This window comes from Anomaloglossus baeobatrachus, chromosome 4 (assembly GCF_048569485.1).
Source record: "Anomaloglossus baeobatrachus isolate aAnoBae1 chromosome 4, aAnoBae1.hap1, whole genome shotgun sequence".
In the NCBI taxonomy this organism is placed as follows: domain Eukaryota; kingdom Metazoa; phylum Chordata; class Amphibia; order Anura; family Aromobatidae; genus Anomaloglossus; species Anomaloglossus baeobatrachus.
Window position 1 is genome coordinate 694,065,028 of NC_134356.1, and position 25,626 is coordinate 694,090,653.

Sequence of the window (25,626 nt, forward strand, 5' to 3'; positions counted from 1 at the left end):
GACAAAGAGACGCCTTGAAAAGAGACAGCCTGGGAAAGAGACAGCCAGGCAAAGAGACAGCCTTGAAAAGAGGCAGCCGGGCAAAGAGACAGCTGGGCAAAGAGACAGCCTTGGAAAGAGACAGCCTGACAAAGAGACAGCCGGGCAAAGAGACAGCCTTGGAAAGAGACAGACGGGGAAAGAGACAGCAAGGCAAAGAGACAGCCTTGGAAAGAGGCAGCCGGGCAAAGAGACAGATGGGCAAAGAGAGGGCACTGTAAAGAGACAGACCTGGAATGAGACAGCCGGGCAAAAAGACAGCCAGAAAAAGAGACAGCCCTGGAAAGAGACAGCCCTGGAAAGAGACAGACGGGCAAAGAGACAGACCAGGAAAGAGACAGATGAGGAAAGAGACAGATGGGGAAAGAGACAGATGAGGAAAGAGAGAGATGGGGAAAGAGATAGACGGGGAAAGAGACAGCCCTGGAAAGAAATAGCCCTGGAAAGAGACAGATGGGCAAAGAGACAGACCTGGAAAGAGACAGACGGGTAAAGAGACAGACGGGGAATGAGACAGACAGACAGATTGAGACACCGAGATATAGACACAGAGATAGAGATAGACAGACAGAGAGACTGATACAGAGACAGACAGAGAAACTCATACAGATAGAGACAGACACACAGAGACAGACAGACATAGAAAGACAGAAACTTTTACAATCACGAAATTTTGCACAGACGCCTCATGTGACTCGGGGAACTTCATAGACTATGCTTGGACGGGAAAATTTAACCCCGCGCTTTACAGTTACTCTCCAAAATCCTGCAGCCATTTATCTGAATGGAGATGGGAGATACGGGCTATTAATAGCAACTGTCCGTGGTTGCTATAGGAACAAAATGAACTGTTAGTGTAAGAAGCTTATGTGTGAGGTAATAAGATGTCGGTGGTGAGACGGATAGAGAGAAAGACAGAAAAAGACAGACAGACACAGACAGAGACAGACGGGGATAGAGACAGAGACAGAGACAGAAACAGACGGGCAAAGAGACAGCCTCAAAGAGACAGCCTGGCAAAGAGACAGCAGGGCAAAGAGACAGCCTTGGAAAGAGACAGCCTTGGAAAGAGACAGCCTGGCAAAGAGACAGCCGGGCAAAGAGACAGCCTTTGAAAGAGGCAGCCGGGCAAAGAGACAGCCGGGCAAAGAGACAGCTGGGCAAAGAGACAGCCTTGGAAAGAGACAGATGGGCAAAGAGACAGACAGGCAAAGAGAGGGCCCTGTAAAGAGACATACCTGTAAAGAGACAGCCGGGTAAAGAGACAGCCGGGTAAAGAGACAGCCGGGCAAAGAGACAGCCGGGCAAAGAGACAGCCTTGGAAAGAGACACCCCTGGAAAGAGACAGATGGGCAAAGAGACAGACCTGGAAAGAGACAGATGGGGAAAGAGACAGATGAGGAAAGAGACAGACGGTGAAAGAGACAGATGGGGAAAGAGAGAGCCCTGGAAAGAAATAGCCCTGGAAAGAGACAGATGGGCAAAGAGACAGACCTGGAAAGAGACAGACCTGGAAAGAGACAGACGGGGAAAGAGACAGACAGACAGATTGAGACACTGAGATAGAGACACAGAGATTGAGATAGACAGACAGAGAGACTGATACAGAGACAGACAGAGAAACTCATACAAACAGAGACAGACACACAGAGACAGACAGACAGAGAAAGACAGAAACTCAAAGAGAGATAGTTACTATCCCGGGCAACGCCGGGGTACTACAGCTAGTATATATATATATATATATATATATATATATATATATGGGAACCACATGTGTATATATATATATATATATATATATATATATATAATATATATATACAGTGTGTCCTCCCATATCCTGTCCACCGCCATTAACTTGAGAATGGCAGCAGCTATAGGCATAGAAGTGGTGTCTAGGTATAGTAAAGTAGCCATGCGCTACTCAATGAAACCACCTATAGTGCCACCTGGTTGAAAACAATGGAGTTAGCATTTTTATCTCAAAAGTGGAATGAAAAAGAGGAAAAAAAGTGAATTACAAAGTTGAAGGGCATCATCAATTCAATACGAATCGACACCTTGCATACAGAAATGCTATGATTAGAACGTGTAAAACTCACAAGGCTGCGGACGTGAAGCGATACCTCATGGAGACCTTCCTACAAGTCATTGGGTATGGTGGCTGTGTGTATTAGCCTCCGCACTCACCTGACCTGACCCCATTGGACTTCTTTCTGTGAGGTCACATCAAACAGCAGGTGTATGCGACCCCTCCACCAACATTGCAGGACCTGCAACCACGTATCACAGATGCTTGTGCAAACGTGTCACCTACCATATTACACAACGAGCAGCAAGATACAGTATACTGTGCAGAGTCCAGATGTGCATTACAGCAAGATACAGTATGCTGTGTAGAGTCCAGATGTGCATTGCAGCTGACGGTGGCCACTAATGAGCGCCATATGCGTGACAGGCATTCAATGTTTTTGGAGGGTCATGGGTTTCATATCATAGCATTTCTGTATGCAAGGTGTCGATTCGTATTGAATTGATGATGCCCTACAACTTTGTAATTCACCTTTTTCTCTATCTCGTTCCGTTTTCGAGATAAAAATGCTAACTCCATTGGTTTCCACCAGGTGGCGCTATAGGTGGATTCATTGTGTAGCGCATGGCTACTTTACTATACCTAGACACCACTTCTATGCCTATAGCTGCCGCCATTCTCAAGTTAATGGCGGTGGACATGATATGGTGATATGGGTGGACACACTGTGTATATATATATATATATATATATATATATATATATATATTTACACATATTTATATATATATTTATTTTTTTATATATATACACATGTGGTTCCTATGAAGCACCTAAACGGTAATAAACTTCCGTAATGCAGTTTTGAGTACATTGAGGGGTGCTATTTTTATGCTATTTTTAGAATGGTGTCAATTTGGTGCATTTTCTTTCACCTCGGCCTCTCAATGTCACTCAAATGTGATGTGGTCCTTAAAAAAATGATTTAGTAAATTTTGTTGGAAAAAATGAGAAAGGGTTGGTAAACTTTGAACTCCTAACAAAAATGAAAAGAATTACCAAATGTGTGCTGATGTAAAGTAGACATATGGGAAATGTGATTGATTAACTATTCTGTGTGACATAGTTAATCAATTTACGGGCATAAAATTCAAAGTTTGAAAATTGAAAAATTTTCAAAATTTTCTCCAAATTTCCAATTTCTTCACAAATAAGCAAAAAATATTATCCAAAATTTACTACTAACATGAAGTGCAATATGTCACAAAAAAACTATTGTGAGATAACTGAGATCCATTGAAACTCCAGTGTCATAACCTCAGAAAGACATTGGTCCGAGTTGAAAAAAATGAGTGGGTCATGAAGGCAAAAATAGACTGGGTGGTAACGGACCAGCGGCATTGAACAGCAAAGTGGGCTTCTGGCTTTTTTAGGGTGCCACGACTTGCTCAATGCCGCAGTCTTATGCCGGCGTCACACGGTACGATCTATCGTGCGATCGCACAAACGATCGTATCCTCCCCTGTCATTTGTGCATCATGGGTAATTAATTGCCTGTGGCGCACAAAGTCTTTAACCCCCCCCGTCACACGCACTTACCTCCCGGATGACATCGCTGTGGGCGGCGAACATCCTCTTCCTGAAGGGGGAGGGACATTCGGAGTAACAGCGACGTCACACAGTGGCCACCCAATAGAAGCGGAGGGGCGGAGATGAGCGGGACGTAACATCCCGCCCATCTCTTTCCTTCCGCATTGCCAGTGGGACGCAGGTAAGCTGCAGTTCATCATTCCCGGGGTGTCACACGGAGTGACGTGTGCTGCCTCGGTAACGATGAACAACCGGGGCACAGAAGGAGGAACGACATTTTGAAAATGAACGACGTGTCAACGAGCAACGATAAGGTGAGTATTTTTGCTCGTTCACAGTCATTCGGAGGTGTCACACGACGCCGGATGTGTGTCACTAACGACGTGACCCCGATGACATATCGCCCGATATATCGTACTGTGTGACGTCGGCATTAAAGGGCTGGTGGCTGGACGAGCAGGCACCACAGCCACAATGGCCTATTATGCATAGTCACATCGCACCCAGTGGGCAAGTTCCCGCTGTGCCAGAAAGACATTTCGAGCCTGCCTCCCATTTAATTTCCTTTGGCTGTGTGATTTACCATGTAACTGCACAGCGTGTCTGAAACTCTTTTTTAACATGTCAATCAGAATGTAAAGGCCCTGTTACACGTAAAGACATCGCTAACGAGATATTGCTGGGGTCACGGAATTCGTGACGCACATCCGGCGTCATTATGGACGTCGTTGCATGTGACACTTACGAGCGACCGCTAATGATCCCAAGTACCACAAATATCGTTGATTGTTGACTTGTTCATTTTCAAAATGTCGTTGATCTTCTGGGACGCAGGTTGTTCGTCGTTCCTGAGGCAGCACACATCGCTACGCGTGACACCCCAGGAACGACGAACAGCACCTTACCTGCGTCCTCCGGCAACGAGGGGGGGGTGATGTTAATTCGGCTGCTCTCCGCCCCTCCGCTTCTATTGGTGGCCTGCCGTGTGATGTCGCTGTGACGCCGCACTAACCTCCCCCTTAGAAAAGAGTCAGTTCACCGGCCACAGCGACGCCATTAGCAAGGTATGTGCGTGTGACACGCACTACCGATATTGTCCACCATGGGCAGCGATTTGCCCGTGACGCACGCACGACGGGGGCGGGTGCGATCGCTAGTGATGGCGCTGCGTGTAAAGTAGCCTTAAGACATTAAAAGTAAGACATCACTGGAGTTTGTATGGTAGCCAGCAGAATTTTAAAAATGAAAAAAAAAATTGCTTTTTAGATTACAACCCAGAAAGTTACATTCTTAGAAGACTTTTCATATGGTGAACCTTCATATTCATTCCCAGGCTACAGGTATGCTGGGTGTTGGTTTCTCTTGGCTCTGAGATTAATCACTCTGTGTCTAAGATTAATGTCTCCAGCATTAGAGATGAGCAAACCTTTCAAAGTCCGTTCGCTATTTCTTCACTAAATGATTTATAACCGACAATATTATATGTACGTACTGGGGAAATCATCCAGCCCTGATATAAAGTTGTTATAATGTCAGCAATTACTACCTCTTGTGGTCAGCGTTTCACAGTCTGACTGCTCTAACTGTAAAGACCTCTTTCCTACTTAGCTGCCGGAATTGTCCCACACCAGTTTCATGGTGTACCTGGTTCCGGGCATTGATTAATGGGATTATTTCACAGGGGCCTGTGCCCGATCATGTTGCCCTGGTGGTCGCTAAAAGTCAGTAAATAAAAAAAAATAAAAAGTGTTTTGTAACGCCACCTATGGTTCTGGTATGGTTACTGGGCTGTGGGTCAGACCTCCAGGGCGATGGTTGGGCAGCCAGTTGATTATGCTCCCCGTAGGTGAAGCGGGATCCACACGGCAGCTTTTTTTGTCTTCACACAGTAAATGGCAGTTTTGCTCACAGCCTTTTCAACTGTCACTTTGGTGCAGCAGCCTAAGGCTCCACAGACGAGAGAAATAAAATACGTCACACCAATTCATTAACACTGACCTTATTTTACTTGTGTGTATAGTCCAGAGTACAGTCTCTGATATAACAATTCCAGAAGCATTTCAGGATCTCCACACCTGGCAAGTTATGAGGCCTCCTTGTTGTGCTGTGTATCCCCTTTGGTCCTAGGCTGACTGGAGCTACACCCTGACCCTCTCTTACTGTCTTCATTAGGGATGATCGAATACTTCGATTATTCGGCTTCACGAATATTTTTTTAATATATTGCCGCTATTCGACTATTTGCAAATATTCGATGCGCAATGTAAGTCTATGGGAAACCTGAATAACAACTATTTGGAACTATTCGTGCTTCCTATAGACTTACATTGCGCATCGAATAGTCGAATAGCGGCCAGATATTAGAAAAATATTCATGAATAGTCAAAGTATTCGATCATCCCTAGTCTTCACCTGTATGGCAGGCAACGGGAGTGTTACGGGGGGACCGGCAGATTAGGACCAGGGGGTATATATCCTAATCGCCAGTCGGGGCCCACCGTGCTCCAGATGACAAAGGAGCTGCTGGCACCTGAGGGTTAGGCGGAGACTATAGAGCTGGATGGCTCTGAGATAACCCAGGAACTCTGGGAACCGGTCACGTGTGTTGGGACACGTCAGACCGGACGACAACCCGACTAGCGTTTTGGTGCACCTAGCGCTACACCAACCACGTGTGCAGGAAACACGTCAGGCCGGGTGGTAACCAGGTAGCGTCGACCGGAAGACCGCCACGAAAGCGCCCTGTCGGCCACGTGTGTAGGACACGTCAGGCCGAGCGGTCCTCCGATTAGCGTTTCTGGCCACCTCTCGACTGGCCACGTGTGTGTAGGACACGTCAGGCCAGATGGGTACACCAGTAGCGTTGACCGGGAAGCCAAGGAGGATAAGGAACACCCTGTTAACTCCACAGGGGACCTGGGGTACGCTGTCCGTGCGCGTAGGGGGCACAACCGGACAGGTGGCGCAGCAGGTGCGTTGTCCATGTGCGTAGGGGACACAATCGGACAGGTGGCGCAGCAGGTGCGTTGTCCGTGTGCATAGGAGGCACAATGGGACAGGTGGCGCAGCAGGTGCGTTGTCCGTGTGCGTAGGGGGCACAATCGGACAGGAAGCACAGCAGCCGCAGCCCAGTTAACGCCACTGGGCTGCTATAGCAAGACTGGAACGGCAGGAGGGAAGCACGGCGCCTGACCCTGATGTGCCGAGCCACGAATCTTGGCGTGACAGGCACCGTTCGCCTAACCCTACCTACCGCTTCCCAACATAGGCTTATGCCGCAATGAGGCTCTAACATGGAGGTGTGCTCTGACTGAGCAAAAGTGAAGACTGCGCACCTCCATGTTGTCTCCAGCCCCTTTTATAACCTGGGTCCGCCCCAAACCCAGGGTGGAACCACCAAGGTCCAATAGCAGAGTGCCGTGTCATCAGTGACGTCACATTATTATTATTATTATTATTATTTATTTATAGAGCACCATTAATTCCATGGTGCTGTACATGAGAGGGGGGGTTACATACAAAATACGTATACAAGTTACAGTAGACAGACTAGTACAGAGGGAAGAGGGCCCTACCCTTGCGGGCTTACATTCTATAGGATTATGGGGAGGAGACAATAGGTGGGGTGTAGGTCAGGCGGCAGCTCCGCACGGTGGTCGGGCGGCAGCTCCGCACGGTGGTCGGGCGGCAGCTCCGCACGGTGGTCGGGCGGCAGCTCCGCACGGTGGTCGGGCGGCAGCTCCGCACAGTGGTCGGGCGGCAGCTCCGCACGGTGGTCGGGCGGCAGCTCCGCACGGTGGTCGGGCGGCAGCGAGTTCATTGTAGATTGTAGGCATTTCTGAACAGGTGCGTTTTCAGGTTCCATTTGAAGTTTGCAAGGGTAGGGGATAGTCTGACGTGTTTAGGCAGCGAGTTCCAGGAGACTGAGGATGCTCGGGAGAAGTCTTGGAGTCGGTTGTGTGAGGAGCGAATGAGAGAGGAGGAGAGGAGGAGATCTTGGGAGGACCGGAGGTGACGTGTTGGAGTGTAGTGGGAGAGTAGTTCGGAGATGTACGGAGGGGAAAGATTATGCACAGCTTTGTAGGTCAGTGTTAGAAGTTTGAATTGGATACGGTGGAAGATTGGAAGCCAGTGGAGGGACATGCAGAGAGGAGAAGCGGGGTGGTATTGAGGAGAGAGGTGGATAAGTCGGGCAGCAGAGTTAAGGATGGACTGGAGAGGGGCAAGCGTGTTGGCAGGGAGGCCACAGAGGAGGATGTTACAGTAGTCGAGGCGGGAGATTATGAGGGCATGCACTAGCATTTTAGTAGATTGCAAATTGAGGAAAGGGCGGATTCTGGAAATATTTTTGAGTTGAAGACGGCAAGAGGTGGTGAGGGATTGGATGTGTGGTATGAAGGATAAGGCAGAGTCAAAGGTCACTCCGAGGCAGCGAACTTTGGGTACTGGCGAGAGCGTGGTGTTATTTATTGTAATAGATAGATCAGGTGGAGAGTGTAGGTGAGACGGAGGAAAGATGATTAGTTCAGTTTTGGCCACATTGAGCTTTAGGAAGCGAGAGGAGAAGAAGGAGGATATAGCAGATAGACATTTCGGGATTTTGGACAGCAGAGATGTGGCATCTGGGCCAGAGAGGTAGATCTGGGTGTCGTCGGCATATAGGTGGTATTGGAAGCCATGGGACTTTATGAGTTGTCCCAGGCCAAATGTGTAGATAGAGAAAAGTAGGGGTCCTAGGACAGAGCCTTGAGGGACGCCAACAGAGAGATGGTGGGATGAAGAGGTTGTGTGGGAGTGGGAGACACTAAAAGTGCGATTTGAGAGGTATGAAGAGATCCAAGAGAGGGCAAGATCTCTGACACCAAGGGAAGAGAGGGTCTGTAATAGGAGGGAGTGGTCAACGGTATCGAAGGCTGAGGACAGGTCTAGGAGTAGGAGTATAGAGAAGTGCTTGTTCGCTTTGGCAGTAAGCAAGTCATTTGTGATTTTAGTCAGGGCAGTTTCGGTGGAGTGATGTGGACGGAAGCCGGACTGTAGGTTGTCAAAGAGAGCGTTAGAGGAGAGGTGGGAGGAAAGTTCAGCATGGACATGCTGTTCCAGGAGTTTTGAGGCAAGTGGGAGTAGTGATATGGGGCGGTAGCTGGTAGTAGAGGTTGGATCGAGGGAAGGTTTCTTTAGGATAGGTGTGACTGTTGCATGTTTAAAGGCAGAGGGGAAGGTTCCAGTCGTTAAAGATAGGTTGAAGAGATGGGTTAAGGCTGGAATAAGGATGGTGGTGAGGTTGGGAAGGAGGTGGGATGGCATGGGGTCAAGTGCGCAGGTGGTGAGGTGCGCTTTTGAGAGCAGACGTGCAAGCTCTCCTTCGGTGATGGTGGGGAGGAAGTTTATGGGGGAGGGGCAGTGGTCAGCTACATGAAGGGGTTGTGGTGGCTGAGCAGAGAAGACTTGCCTTATTAGGTCGATTTTTTCTTGGAAATAGGTGGCAAAGTCTTCTGCAGAAATGAGGGAGGTTGGAGGGGGCAGTGGTGGGCGAAGGAGGGAGTTGAAAGTGTTGAATAACTGTTTGGGGTTGTGTGTTAGAGAGGATATGAGGTTTCTGAAGTAATCGTGTTTAGCAGAGGTGAGGACTGAACGAAATGTGTGAATTGCATGCGACCTATCCGGAACCGCCACGTCATTGATGACCTCATGGCAGCCACGCCCCAAACACTTCACCAGTCATCGTCTGACGACCAAAACTGAGGTGCCAGATCATAGGGGCGGGCCTCTGCGAGCCAGTCCGGAGTTGCCACGTCATCAGGACACCTGACACCCTCTGCCCTATCAGGGCCTGCCACCTCACGGACATGCTCAGTGAGGTCCTTACCGGACCTAGCCTCTGGTGCACTAAGTGCCTGAGCATGCCCAGTAGCCTGAGCAACAGGCTCAGAAAGCAGACTATCAGTTTGAGCATGCTCAGTAGGCACATCCCAGAACTTAGACACAGCACGAAGTCCAAGTACCTGTGCAAAGAGGCTGTTAGGGTTAATTGTGGGAGCATGCTCAGTAGCCTGAACTGAGGACTTAGTCTCAGACATAACACAATCAGGCTGAGCATGCTCACTAGGCAAAACACCGGGCTTAGACTCTGGCTGGGGTAAATCGGCGCACACATGCGCACTAGCCGCCTCTCCACACTTAGACGCGGTGGAAGGAACACCCAACTGGACGACCCGAGGCACGGCCAAGAACGGCAGCCGGCGCCTGGGCGCAACAGGAACCGCAGCAGGCTGCTTGCGGCTATGGCGACGCCGGTTCGTAACAGGGAGCTCCTCTTAGGGGCACAGCTGTATTCTCTGCGGTCCCTAAGCTCTGGGAAGTGGCTTTACCTTCAGGTGCTGCATTAGCCAGGAGACTTGGAGTCTCCCTGGCCTCCGGTCTGCACTGCTGAGCAATCAGATACCTCACAGTCTCGAACGCTGATGTCTGGTAAGTCAGCGCTGTTTCTCTGGGATGAACCGGTCTGGTTCCACTTCCCCGGTAACTCCTCTTTTGCCTCTCACTCCTGGATCCCTCAGTCTGTCTCACAGCTTACTTGTATGGGCTTAGCGCGGCTCCATAAACCCAGATGTTTTCTCAGTCCTCTTTGAGACTCAACTGCCAGACTCCGCCTCCAGACCTGGATTTTATAGGGGACCTCACCCGAGATCGGCTTGTAGAGCTCCACCTCCAGGCCTGGAGTGGAAGGTATTATTTGCGGGATTACCTGATGTGGAGATCCTTCTGTGCCCCAGGTACAGGTATATCTGTGGCAAGCAAACCCTGGGGTGCCACAGAATCGCTTTTCTTCCACTCGCAGTGAGTGCCCCCTGGTCCTTAGTATTGTCTTTGGAAGGAATAAGTCATGTGCCAGTCCTTTATCTTGAGCACACATGTATTTCTACATAAAATGAGATCTCCTCTGAGACGTCTTTTTTCCACCTTCAGCGTGGGCGGTCTCCATTATTTCTGTCACCACATGTGACCTATCCAACTTATTAACATGGGCAGACAGGTTATAGAATGCTGAAAAATGTCCTACTGTCTGTCTCATATCAGATGCCTTGTTGTGGATAAATCATCTTTTATCACTTTATATAACTGAGCTTTTCTAGGCTATGGGTCAGAAAGATAACTCCACCTCCAGAGATTATTTTAAATAAAAGGGGCCTTTTAAATAATAGATTAATGTGGTGACAGATTCCCTTTAAATCAGTCATTGGATCAATTTTCATAAACCTTAATTTTTCATACCTGTGTAATCAATTCTTTTTTTATATTTATATAAAGAATTGATCATTTCTTCAATATACAGTAATTTATATTTTCAAAATAAAAAAAAAATGGATGTTCCAAAGAGTCTCTGATGACTTGAAAATGTATTAGTATATTCCTAATCTATTCCCCCATTCAGAAGGACACGAGAGACTAATATAAACAGAGTAATCTCCGGCGAGTTCTTCCACCTGGCACATATCTTCATTTTCTGCATAAATATCCTCCGACGAGTCCTCACTTTTCAGTATCTGGTGCCGATAAAGCTGAGTACGCTGCCACATAACATTATCATCCATGTCCCCAGACAAAAATGGAAGAAAATAATGTGAAAATGGATGGCATGAAAAAAGAAATACCTGAAGTGAGTAACAAATGTGTAAGAAACCCCAAAAAAGGCTTAAATGGATATTTTGCTATACAGAATACCAATACCTATATGTGATGATGATATTTGAAGGATATCTGAAGTGTTTGCTCATTTAAAAGATTAAGGTGACATATACAATTTCTTTATTTAACAATACACTAGATCTGACATAGATATATCAGATTAAAAAATCTCGAGAAATTATGATAAAAAAAGTTATTTTTATTCAGATATATTTTTAAAATAATTCCATATTTAAAATATAGTATTTCCACAATAAAATACCCAGGGACTTAGAAGTGAGTCACAGAAAAAAATAATGATATAACATTTGTAGATAAATTGCACGATAACCCAGAATATATTTATGATATTTCTTATTACAATGTATAATGTATAATTACCATATGTACTTTACATAAATAGGCCCATCACATGAAGTGCATATAGTGACCAGTGATATAAAGTATCTTGGTGCTGTGCACAAATTACTAATAAATTCAAATGAAAACAATTATAATAACACAAATACCTGTTTGTTTGTCACGTCCATGTCCCTGTACCCCGACGTACGTTTCGCCTCTTCTTCTTCGGGGGGCGTACGCTGCTATTAGCAATCTGTGGATTGCTAATAGTTGCACTAGGAGCACTGTTTATCCATAATGAGATGAACTCGAGGAACTAGCAGTCCCAGCCCTGATATATAGCACTTGGCACTTTAACACATTATTAAAACATTCTCAAAATATATACTGAATATGATCCATCTTTTATTATACATCATATTATTATAGTTGAATCTAGCATATTTTCACAATGGGCCAAACAGGTATTTGTGTTATTATAATTTTTTCATTTGAATTTATGAATTAGCAATCTTTGCACAGCACCAAGATACTTTATCACTATATGCACTTTATATGATGGGCCTATTTACGTGAAGTATATATTTATACATTGTAACAAGGAATATTATAATTACATTCTGGGTTATCGTACAATTTATCTACAATTTTTATATCATTCCTTTTTTCTGTGACTCACTTCTAAGTCCCTGGGTATTGAATTGTGGAACTACATTTTAAATATGGAATTATTTTAAAAATAGATCTGAATAAAAATAACTTTTTATATCATAATTTCTCGAGATTTTTTAACCTGATAAATCTATGTCAGATCTTGTGTATTGTATGTTCAGTAAAAGCTTTACCACTTCATGGGGAAATTATTATTTATTTGGCAAATTTTGTGTATCATTCTTTATTTAACAGTAACTTGTCAGTGTAGTTATATTATCCCACTTGATTTACATGCGTATAGAGAGAGTCTGTCTTAGCCGGTTTGGATGGAGATTTGTTATAGAAATTTTTATAATTTTCCTGAACACAAAGCAGAAGTTACCTCATTCAGAATTATCATTATTTTTACACTGTACATAATGTACTAATGATTCTATAGATCATTTATCGAGACAAGACCTAGTATCACTTATAAGACTTATTTCTTTGTTTTATTTTCTGTCGAAAAACAGGAGAACAATAAGACGTTGGCTGCAGAATTCTTACTCTTAGGATTTCAAGTCAGTCATAGTAAAAGGCTTTTCCTCTTCTGTTTGTTCCTGGTGGTTTATTGTGTGATAATCTGTGGGAATCTCCTTATCATCATCCTGGTGTCCACGAGCAAGAACCTCCACACTCCGATGTACTTCTTCATCTCACAACTGTCCATCACTGACATTTTGTTATCAACAGATATTGTCCCCAATCTGCTCCAAGTTCTGCTGAATAATGGGGGGTCCATTACTTTTATTGACTGTATCACTCAATGTTATTTTTTTGGTGTCCTTGAAACATTTGAATGCCTCCTTCTCGCGGTGATGTCCTATGACCGATACGTGGCCATCTGTAATCCCCTCCATTACACCTCTATCGTGACAAGTAGATATTGTGTGATATTAACCATCTTTTGCTTTTTGCTTGTATTGTCTCTGATTTTAATTTACATCATAACAATAGTGAATCTAAACTTCTGTGGACCAACCATCATTGACCATTTATTTTGCGATTTTGTTCCATTGATAGACCTTGCCTGTTCTGACACCTTCATTATACACTTGGAGATTTATTTATTTGGTACTTTAGCTGTCTTTATTCCAGCCACAATCATTGTAACGTCTTACACCTATATAGTGTTAGCAGTCTTAAGGATCTCTTCCACCACCGGTAGACAGAAAGCCTTCTCCACCTGCAGCTCCCACCTCACTGTGGTCTCCATATTTTATGGGACTCTGTTTAGCATTTATATTGTACCAACAAAGGGTCTCACACTCACCATAGGTAAAATCCTATCCCTGCTATATACTGTGTTTACCCCTTTGATCAACCCCATTATATACAGTCTGAGAAATGAGGACATTAAAAAAGCTGTAGAAGAAACTGTTCGGAAGCTTGTCATCTTGAAAATCAGTCACAATTTGGTTTATAGATAATTTCTTATACAGTAATCAATGCACAGTGCCTAAAAAAATCTTCTTTTTAATTGATCTTGGCACACATTGTGAGGTTCAACCAATCCCTCCATTATTTGACATAAGGACCTCGATGTCCTAACCTCCTACAAAGGTAAGTTCTGTTTCCTCAGTCCACAAAACAGAATCATTAAACTTCAGTGGCTTATTTGTCTGGCTTTTCTTGTGATTTAGTGATCTATTGGAGTCATGGAAGCCTTCAGACTCGGATGTCATGGAAGACTTCAGCCCTAAAGGCTGCTTTACACGTTACGACCGATTGTGCGATTTCACAATCGATCGTACCCGTCCCCGTCCTTTTTGAGTCACGGCCAAATTGCTGCCCGTGTCGCACAAAGTCAGTAACCCCCGTCACACGTACTTACCTCTCGTGCGACCACGCTGTGGGCGGCGAACGTCCACTTCCTGGAGTGGGAGGGACGTTCGGCATCACAGCGACGTCACACGGCCGCCGGCCAATGGAAGCGGAGGGGCGGAGATGAGCGGGACGTAAACATCCCGCCCACCTCCTTCCTTCACATAGCCAGCGGTGGCCGCGTGACGCAGGTGAGCTGCTGTTCATCGTTCCCGGGGTGTCACACGGAGCGACGTGTGCTACCCCGGAAACGATGAACAACTAAATTAAACAATATTATGGAACCTTTTGAGCAGTATACGACTCACGATTTGTGAGCGATACTGCGTTGCTAGGAGGTGTCACACAGGCCGGCATCGCCAGTGATGCCGGATGTGCGTCACAAAAACTGTGACCCCGACGATCTATCGCACGATAGATTGTCTGGTGTAAAGCAGCCTTTAGTATGCAATTTACAGTGAAAACCCAGACCTCAATGCCTGTTACCACCAAGTCTTGCTTCAATTTTGCTGTCATTTAATGGTTTTGGCCACCTGCCTCCGCAGGAATCTGGTAACAGCTTGCTCATGTCATGTTCCTATGTGACTTCTGTTTCCAGCTGTATCTCTTGGAACAGTCAATGCCTTTGTACTTTCATGTCTCCTTTTCCTTGTTTGTGTAAGGCAATGTTCTCATCCCATTTCTTGGACTGTTCCATAATTAAATTTCACAATTAGCAAAACCCTAGCCAGCGTTTGATGGAATCTTACTAGATACAACTGAAACATTTTTTGATTATTAGGATTGCTTACGAAAAATATTGGCTCTTATGTAGAATTCTATTCAGGACATCCAACATTCCGGAGAATGCAGTTATAATTAAAAGTGGTATTTTTATAATATTTGGAGAGGAGCAGATCGATTCTCAAAGAATTGAAATTGATTCAGATTTTCTGGAAATTTGTGGTTTCACGCCAAATCAAACACTTTGAGATTAAATTTGTGGTTTGAGAAATAAACTTGTCGGGCGTCATTTGCCACACAGCTGAAGCACTAGAGAGTGGAGAAATGTTAGTTTGTGTTGCAGCATGCACATTCCCATAATGCCCTGCAGCTATGACATCTAGCTGATTATTATACCTTGTGCAGTGGTGTTCTTTACCAGGGGAGTCACAGATCAAGACGGTTATTTTCATTCTCCAAAGTCACTGGGTAAGTCTCTCTCTTTTCTACAGTATAAGATCTTATGGTCAGTGGGGTCTTCTCTCTTTTTTCTCTGGAAAACATATGCACACGTGGTCAGCAGGGTCCTCTCTCTCCTGCAGGGTGTAAGCTCCTATGGTCAGAGAGGTCCTCTCTGTTTCCTGCAGAGTGCAAGCTCTTATGACCAGTGAGGTCCACTCTCTCTCATCTTAAGGATGTAAGCTCTTTTGTACTGCAGAGCCCTTTCTCTCTCCTGTAGAGTGTAAGCTTATGGTCATCAGAATTATTTCTCTTCTGTAGAGTCTAAGCTATATTAATCATTGGGATCCTCTCTCTCTCCTGTAGATTGTAAGTTCTTTTGGTCAGTAGGGTCCTCTCTCTCTTATATGTAGAGTGTAAGCTCTTACATACAGCAGACTCCTCTCACTCCTGCAGAGTTTAAGCTCCTATGATCAGTGGGGTCTCTCTGTCCTGTAGAGTGTAAGCTCTCATGGTCAGTGGGGTCCTCTCTCTCCTGTAAAGTGTCAGCTCTTATGGTCAGCAGGGTCCTCTCTCTCCTGTAGAGTGTAAGCTCTTATGGTCAGTGGGGTCGTCTCTCTCTCCTGTAGAGTGTAAGCTCTTATGGTCAGTGGGGTCCTCTCCATCCTGTAGAGTGTAAGCTCTTATGGTCAGCAGGGTCCTCTCTCTTCTGTTGAGTGTAAGCTCTTATGGTTAGGGGGTCCTCTCCCTCTTGTAGAGTGTAAGCTCTTATGATCAGAGGCGTCCTGTCTCTCTCCTGTAGAGTGTAAGCTCTTATGGTCAGTGGGGTCCTCTCTCTTCTGTTGAGTGTAAGCTCTTATGGTCAGCAGGGTCCTCTCTCTTCTGTTGAGTGTAAGCTCTTATGGTCAGAGGCGTCCTCTCTCTCTCCTGTAGAGTATAAGCTCTTATGGTCAGTGGTGTCCTCTCTCTCTCCTGTAGAGTGTCAGCTCTTATGGTCAGTGGGGTCCTCTCTCTCTCCTGTAGAGTGTCAGCTCTTATGGTCAGCGGGGTCCTCTCCCTCTCCTGTAGAGTGTCAGCTCTTATGGTCAGTGGGGTACTCTCTTTCTCCTGTAGAGTGTCAGCTCTTATGGTTAGCGGGTCCTCTCTCTCCTGTAGTGTATAAGCTCGTATGGTCAGGGGGTTCTCTCTCTCCTGTATGGTGTAAGCTCTTATGCTCAGTGGGGTCCTCTCTCTCTCCTGTAGAGTGTAAGCTCTTATCGTCAGCAGAGTCCTCTCTCCTGTAGAGTGGAAGCTCTTATGGTCAACAGGGTCTCCTTTCTCTCCTTTAGAGTATGAGCTCTTATGGTCAGCGGGGTCCTCTCTCTTCTGTAGAATGTAAGCTCTTATGGTCAGCGGGGTCCTCTCTCTTCTGTAGAGTGTAAGCTCTTATGGTCAGCGGGGTCCTCTCTCTCTCCTCTAGAGTGTAAGCTCTTATGTTTCAATAATTTTTATTAATTTCTAGGCAAAGTAAAGTATTGAACAACATTCATGAGAATTTTTGAATAAGAATTTGTCATATAATATAACATTTGATCTAAGCATGAAGATTAACAATACCTTGGAGGGGGAGGAAAGATGGGGTGGAAAAATTAAGGAAAAGGTTTTTTATTTGGGGAAACAAGGGAACAGGGAAGGAGAAGTGGGAAGGAGAAAGGATAAGGAAGAACAATCACCTACTAATTACAGTGCATTGGTTTCTCAAATAAACGAGTATCTAATTAATATTGGTGATTTAACCTTATTATAATTAACAGGAAATAACTGTAAACTAATCCAGTTATAATATTGAAAGAAAAGAGAGAAATAAATAGAGAGAGATAAGAAGAAAATAAAAAAAAAACACCAGGGGAGGGGGAGAGAATGTATGTATGTAAGGGGTGGGAGGGAGGTATGTCTGGAAAGGAGGTAGAGCTGGTACATAATCAATATTTTCTAGGGAGTATTGCTTTCTATAAAGAGATTTCAGTTATTCCACCTTCTATGGTATGAAGGCAACAAGTTATTGATTATCGCATGCCGTTTCTCATAATCATAATGGATAGATAGCAGATGTATAGCATCAGAGATGTTGGGAACAGTAGTGATGGGCGATCCCCTTGATGGTCGGGATCGGGAAGACTCGACCGATCGTTTTGTAAAGATTGACATCGGAATCGAGATAACACGATATTACATCCGATCACCGGTCTTGGGCTATACAGTTATGGGATGGGGCGGGGGGTTGTAAAATAAAGAATATAGTTAATACTAAACATTGTCATTATACTTACAGGTTCCACGACGCATCCTGCAGGCTTTGTCTCCCAGCCGCTTCTGCTTCCGAGTCCGATCATTGCTGTGCCCACCCGGTAAACAGGACCTTCCGTGACGTCATAGCCATGTGACCAGTCAGATGGGAATTTTGTATTACCTCGTTGGTTACAGACTGGTTACATAGCTATGACTATATGCAAGGTCCTGTAGGGTTAGTGGATAGGGATTGTCAAGCATGCTCACCAGTACTCGGTGCTCGTCCGAGCAACTCAGTACTCGAGATACTTGGCGAGCGACAGTACCGTCGAGATGCTCGAGCACATGCTTGGCTCCCCCTTCCTGCATGTCGGCGCTCTAGTCAGCCCACATGTAGGGATTGGCTGCCACACACTATAATGCCATAGCCGGTGAATAGCGGTGTCGGGAATTAGGTGATCAGAGATCACTGTTGGTATAGTAACCCGCTCATTAGGTTACTATGGACACGGTGACGTCACCGCTTACCAACCCGCAGTCTCTGCTCACTCATTGAGTGATTAGATAGCACACGAAGCAGAAGAGTTCTTCCTCCCCCATGCTTTCTGATATAGCAGAGCTAGATCGGTGAAAGAAGACCAGGATCGGGGAGGGGTGAGAGGGAGTAATAAAGATGGAGTCAGTAAGTGTATCTGTGTATTTATTTCTAATAAAGTATTTTTTTTCTCTGTGTGGTGTTTTTATTTTAACCCTTTATTGGAGATTCGTAATGGCCAGGTCAAACTTGGCCTGACATTAAGAATCTAGGGTTTAATACCAGATTCTAGAACAAAGCTGGTATTAACCCCTTATTACCCAGCGTGCCACCCGGCACCAGGGCCACTGAAAGAGTTGGATACAGCACCAGATGATAGAGCTTCTTTTGCCAATGATCCATATACAAATAGGGAGGATTGCACCTAGTATACAGGACAGAACAAGTGGTACTGTGCAGTGTATATACAGCATAAGGTCTGCAACACACATCCGTGTTTCCAGTACGTGTTTGGTACGTTTTTGCACGTACCGGAGACACGGAGACCAATGTTACTCTATGGAGGATGGCACACAAGGTATCTCAGGGAGACGACGGACACGATTAATCTAGGATTTAGTGGCAGCTATGGGCCACCATTAACTCCTTATTACCCCGATTTCCAAAGCACCAGGGCCAATCGGGAAGAGCCGGGTAGAGTCCCAGAACAGTCACATCTAATTGATGCGGCCATTCTGGGCGGCTGCTGGCTGATATTCTTAGGCTGGGGGGCTCCCCATAACGTGGAGCTCCCCATCCTGAGAATACCAGCCTTCAGCTGTGTGACTTTACCTTGGCTGGTATCAAAATGGGGTGGGACCGCACGTCGTTTTTTTTTTAATTATTTATTTTTTTTAACTGCACAGTATAGTCCCGCCCCCCCGGTAGCTGTGATTGGTTGCAGTGAGACAGCTGTCAATCAGCATGGGGGCGTGTCTAACTGCAACCAATCATAGGCGCCGGTGGGCGGGGAAAGCAGGCAATACGAGATTGTTTAATGAGCGACCGGCTTTTTCAAAAGAGGAAAAGCCGCCGGAGTTTAGAGAACAGCCGTGCAGCGCCGCGCCGGTGATCGGGGATCGGTAAATATGAGAGAGGGGGGAGACTGACCGACAGACAGCGAGAGAGGGACAGACAAGACAGAGAGAGACCGACAGACAGACAAAGAGACCGACTGACGGACTGAGGGAGATTGACTGACATAGACAGGAAAAGAAAGAATGACTGACATCGCTAGAAAAAAGCACAAAACGTACACGGAGCATACAGAGATGCATCCGTGTCACATATTGTGCGCACATAACCATTGACTTTCATGGTGTCCGCGTGTGCGTGTTCCGTGCAGAAAACGGACATGCTTCCGTGCAAAACGGAAACACATACGGATCACGGACACACGGACATTATGAAATAAAGCACATGTGACCTCAAACATAGATTAACATTGGTGCATGTTTGGCCGTGTCTCCGGTACATACGGAAACGGACAAAACACGCACGTGTTTCACGGACGTGTGAAGGGGGCCGTAAGCAGAGAGTTTACAGTAGGTGGATCTCATGCCCCCGCCCCCAACTTAGGAACAAAAGGCTGGCAGGGGAGGAATTAAACCTGCAAATGGGACAATGTACACATAAGGAATACAGAATGGTCAGTGAACCACGCCCAAACATTAACCCACACAAAATGGTATACAATCCACAATATTCCACCATCACAACCTCTCCATCCTTCTGAATAAGTGACTATGCCATGAGGTCTAAACAGACCTCTGGCCATCTCACTTAAGTCCACGTTACTCAGCTGTGGATAGTCTATGGTTCTTCTTGCCGGGACAGTCCATCAGCATTCTGGTGTTGACTTCCACGTTTGTATTGGATGGAGAAGCTGTAGGGTTGTAAGGACAAGCTCCACCACAGTAATCGTCCATTGTCCCCTGACATGCGGTTCAGCCATGTGAGGGGGTTGGGGTCTGTCAGAATTGTAAAGTCTCTGCCATACAAGTAAGGTTGCAGTTTTTTCAGTGCCCATACAATGGCAAGGCACTCCTTTTCGATAGTGGCATAGGCAACCTCTCGATCCAGTAGTTTTCGACTGACAAATGCGACAGGGTGTTCTTCCCCGGCGGCGTACACGTGGTTAAGAACTGCCCCAATCCTGAATGTGGACGCATCTGTCTGCACGAGGAACCTGCACTTATAGTCCGGGGCGGTTAAGACAGGAGCAGTGATAAGGGCAGTCTTCAATGCTAAGAAGGCCTCCTCGCATGCAGTGGTCCATGTAACATTCCTAAGCATGTTCTTGTGGGTCAGGTCAATTAGGGGCTTAGCCAAGGTGCTGAAATTAGGAACAAATTTTCTATAGTAACCGCAGTCCCCAAAAAAGCAAGTACTTGCTTCTTAGTCTGGGGTCTACACCAGTTACTAATGGCTTCGACCTTGGCGGGCTTAGGCCTTAGGGTCCCTCCCCCTACTCTGTGCCTGAGGTACTGCACCTCAGCCATCTCTAGCTGACATTTATCAGTGTGAATGGTTAGTCCTGCAGTCAAGATACGGTCCAGTACTATGCCCAAATGTTTAAGATGGTCCTCCCAGGTTGTTCTGAAAATGGCAATGTCGTCCAGATAAGCACAGGAAAAGTCCTGACATTGTTCCAACAGTCGATCCACTAGTCTCTGGAAGGTAGCGGGGGCATTTTTCATCCCAAAGGGCATTCCCAGGAACTCAAATAGTCCAAAGGGAGTAATGAAGGCAGAGCGCTCCCAATCGTCCTCCGTTAGGGGTATCTGCCAGTACCGCTTACTCAAGTCTAGCGTGGTTACAAATTGGGCACTAGCTAGACGATCCAATAGATCATCACTCCTGGGCATGGGGTAAGCATCACTCTTTGTGGCACTGTTTAATCTCTGGTAATCCACACAATCGTGTCGTACCATCCTTTTTGGGGACCAGAACAACAGGAGAGGCCCAGGGGCAGTGAGATGGCTGAATAATCCCCAGTTGTTTCATCTCCTCCAGTTCAGTCTTTATCATGCCTTGAACAGCCTCTTGGACCCAGTAGGCTGCCTGCTGGATGGGGCGTTGTCCGGAGGTTTCCACATGGTGGTTGGTGAGAGTAGTCCGCTCCGGCTTTGAGGAGAAAGTAGAAGCACTTCTTCTTAGTACAGAGATAATATTGTCTTTTTGTATATTAGCGAAGTGTGAGTCCAAGGGCACCTGTTCCAGGGATCCTACCACTTGGGCGACCTGAAGAAGATCTGGGAGATACTCGTCTTCGGAGTTATCACTAGGGGGGGGTAGCAGATGGCCAGCACAGGCAGAGATCGGTCATGTTATTCTTTCAGCATATTGATGGGGACAGTCTTTTGTTGTCGACCACTAGGGTCCAGGGCAATGATGTAGTTAGTGTCATTGACTTTCTTGACAACCTGATAAGGGCCTTCCCACGTTGCTTGAAGCTTGTTGGCAGGGGAAGCAATAATCATGAGCACCTGTTGTCCTTCTATAAATTCCTGGGTCCTGGCTTTACGGTCATACCAGGACTTTTGTCTGGACTGGGCCGTTTGCTGGTGTTCTTTAGCCAAGGTAGCTAACTGGGTGAGACGATCTTGGAACTCCAGGACATAGGAAGGACAGGCACTCTGGTGTCTGAGACATCTCCCTCCCAGTGTTCCTTTAGTAGAGCGTGAGGACCACGGACCTTCCGTCCAAACAGTAGTTCAAAGGGTGAGAACCCTGTAGACTCCTGGGGAACCTCTTGATATGCAAAGAGGAGATGCGGCAGGTATTTTTCCCAGTCCTTTTGAATGTCAGCAAAAGCCCACAGCATATATTTGAGGGTTCCATTAAAGCATTCACATAGTCCGTTGGTCTGCGGGTGGTATGGAGTGGTGCAAAAGGCTCGAACTCCACAGGTATGCCAGAGGGACTGAACCAGGTCTGACCTAAACTTGATCTTGACCTTGATCAGATTATATTTCACTGGGAACCCTACCCGGGTAAAGATGGTAACAAGAGCCTTGGCTACCTTTATGGCTGTAATACTGGACAGGGCCAAGGCTTCAGGATACCGAGTGGCATAGTCTACCACTGTCAGGATGTATTTTTTTTCCTGACCGGCTGGGGTGGGCCAGAGATTCTATGATGTCAACAGCTACATGATGAAATGATTCTTCAATTATGGGCAGGGGTTGCAGAGGTACCTTGTGTCGGGCTCCGGGATGCCGAATTCGCTGGCACACATCGCAGGTGCGGCAATAATGGGCTACCGACTGCGAAATGCCAGGCCAGTAAAAACTTTGGGCGAGTTTCTTTTCAGTCCTTTTTCTCCCTTGGTGCCCAGCCAAGGGGATGTCATGGGCCAGTTGGAGTAGCTGTGCCCTGTACTTCTGGGGAACAATGAGTTGCTTGGTAACCATGTCAGGGATGCCCATGCCACTGGTCTTCGTGACATGATAATACAATCCCTGTTCTCGGGTGAAGCAGTCTCCATTATGTCCAACATGCCCAGTCTCTACCCTTAACTTAAGGGCTGCCAAGGTACTGTCACCTTCTGTTTCTCTTCTAAACTCCTCTCTACCCCAAGTCTCTCCCAATGTAGTTGCAGGGGACAGATTGCTTACCGACTCTGATGGGGGTTGTGGTAGCTGCTCCCCGGTGAAGTCCTGATGTTGTCGTGCTTTCATTTCTTGTAGTTGGGTGACGGCTCCCACAAACTGGCACCGTAACTCTCCAATGTCATTTCCCAGGAGGATATCGACAGGCAGTCCTCCCATAACTCCAATCCAGCACAGTTTTTCTCCATGACCATAATCCAAATGCACAGAAGCTCGCGATATATATTTGCGAGTCCCTCCAGCCAGGACAATGGGGACCCAAGGGCCCTGGTGAATTGCCTCTGGACGAAATACACGAGGGTCAGCGATAGTCAGGAAGTCCCTGTATCTCTAAATCCAGACACTTTGTATCCATCGATTAAAACATCCTGCAGGTGACGTTGCCGTTGATCAGAGTAGCTTGGGGACAAAGGCAGCAGGCCGTAAACTCCAGAAGGTATTTCTATTGTGCAGGGGTTGTCAGTCCACTCCGGTGGAGTTTGTGATTGCTCTTCCTCAGTCGGAATGGAGTGAACAAGATGCAGCAGACGAGATGGAGGTGCGTGCGGCTCCCTCCGAGTCCTTGTGAGACAACTGTATTGCAGGTACCCATGTTGCCCACACCGATAACATCTCCTCCCTGTGATTCCCACTGGACGTGGTCGGAGCTGTTGGGGCCAAGGATTGTGAGCTGTGGTTGTCATCGGTCTGTTGTTGGGTGAAGGGGCAGGTATAACTGGAGAGGGCAGGGATGTAAGAGCACACTGTGGCTTATTGTCCAGAAGCCCCCTCCATTGCGGTCAGCTAGTAAGGGCCCCATCAGCCAGGGCTGCAGCTCTATCCAAGGAGCATGGCGTGCGCTCTCTAACCCATTCCCGTATTTTGGAGGGACACTTGTAAAGAAATTGTTCTATGAGAAATACCCGTATAACGTTGTTGAGGAGAGCCATAAGATGAAATACTTAATTAACCTTTTGACAAGGGATTGTGGGAAATATATCGATTTGCCTTACATAATTCAGGTTTCAGATCATATACATGACACAGATATAAAGATGGCCACCATTTCCTGTTATCCACACCTTGCTTGGAATGTAAGGAATGTCCAGATGAAAGAAGACCACCATATAAGGGAAGATCCCTGGTCAAGATAGAAGACATCCCAGACCAAACCATCAGCATGGATGCACCAGATGACGTCCCTCCCATCGTCATGGTTTCATCCACCGGAGTCAGACCTGCCCATCAACAGCAACACGGATCTCCCCATTCGCTAGCCCATGAACTGTCCCACTAAATGGGCATATCTGAACTTGTGTACGCCCCTAGCCTATATCAAGAGGATGCATGAGTCTCCTCTGTCTGTTTTGGTGCCATTTTCTACTGTGACCAAGAAGAGACTTCATATCCGACTGTGTCTGGTGTGGATTCTTTTATGCATGCACTTTGCCCATATCAATTCGGCCAGGCAGTAGGCAACTAGTGATCTCTGGTTAAGAGTTCACCTTAACATTATTGGCGCCCAACGTGGGGCCAATAGACGGAGACACCTGAAATCCTGATGAACCGGCAACTGGAATGGCATGACGTGCTGGACACCCCAGGAAACTGATCACTTCCTAACGAGAGTATGGTAAGTCTGCTGATTTTTCATAATCTGTAGTCTTCCCGTGATCTCGGTGGGGTGTGTGGCACTGATTGCCTGACTGTGTCCGGTTTGTTGGGGTATCTGTTGACGGGCAGATGGGTCTCACGGCTATTGGCCATATTAATCTCGGAAGAACCGTCACATATTCAGTTGCCTGCTGTCTGTTGTGTGCATTTGTGAAGAGGGGAAATTAAGAGAGCATGTGGGTTTGTGAGTTCTGTTAGTTGTCGCCTGTGATATGGTTTGTGGTTTTGTGGTTCTAGTGGAAACTTAAGTAGTTAATACGGTTTGGTACAAGACCTAGAGATATAGGGCAGGTTTTAATTGGTCAGGTTAGGCACGTGTTTTTCACGGGCTCTCAAATTTGTTGATATGGTAAAGGATATTGTCTGTGGTATAGTATACGGTTGTCGCCTGTGGTACAGTTTATGGCTCTGTGAGGAAATACGTGGGACTGCTGATACGTGGTAATCTTGGGGCCTAGCGCAGTGTAGCGTGGAATGGCTGGTACGGATACCATTGGGGCATAGCGTTTAAGTTGCGCATTGTGGCTGGTATGTGGTAGTCTTGGGGCCTAACGCTGGACGTGAAATGGCTGGTACGGATACCATTGGGGCTTAGCGCAAGCTTGGGTGATATAATTGGTATGAGGTGTCTTGGGGTCTAGAAAAAGCGCTGGACGTGAATCGGCTGGTTCGGGCACCTTGTAGCCAGGGGTGACACCATTGGTGTCTTTATGAATTACGGACCATGTAGAAACTGGGCAGGGACACCGTGATGAGGCGCCTGCTGCAGACTTAACAAAAACTTTACTTAGTGTTCAAGTTGTGTGTCAGTTGTGAGTCATCTACTCCTGTGTTTGTTTGTTGGTTTTGTTGATATTATTTATCTTGAGAGAAAGATGGAGAAATTGATGAAGTTGTGTGTAGTTGTGGTCGGAAAAAATCCGGATGAGTGGAATGTGTTGAGATGTGAGGACTCTAGGCTGCAATCCTGTGATAAACCATGTGCTAGTCATGGAGGCAGACATTTTAGGTAAGATTTTAAAATGGTGGACAAAGCACATGGCTACAGCATGATTGAGACAAAGAAAGCAAAGTGAGTCAGGGGTTTGTGTGAAGACCATGTGCTCTGTAAATGTTTGAGCAATGGATTGGATGGAGTACTATATACT

At 46.3% G+C, this 25,626-nt stretch overlaps 1 protein-coding gene across 1 annotated transcript; it reads left to right on the forward strand.

Moving 5' to 3' along the window:
* Positions 1 to 10,271: 10,271 nt before the first annotated feature.
* Positions 10,272 to 13,815, forward strand: LOC142302993 (olfactory receptor 1500-like). Its single transcript, XM_075344094.1, has 2 exons — positions 10,272 to 10,390; positions 12,786 to 13,815. Exons 1-2 carry the CDS (start codon positions 10,272 to 10,274, stop codon positions 13,813 to 13,815), a joined length of 1,149 nt encoding a protein of 382 aa, XP_075200209.1.
* Positions 13,816 to 25,626: the final 11,811 nt, after the last annotated feature.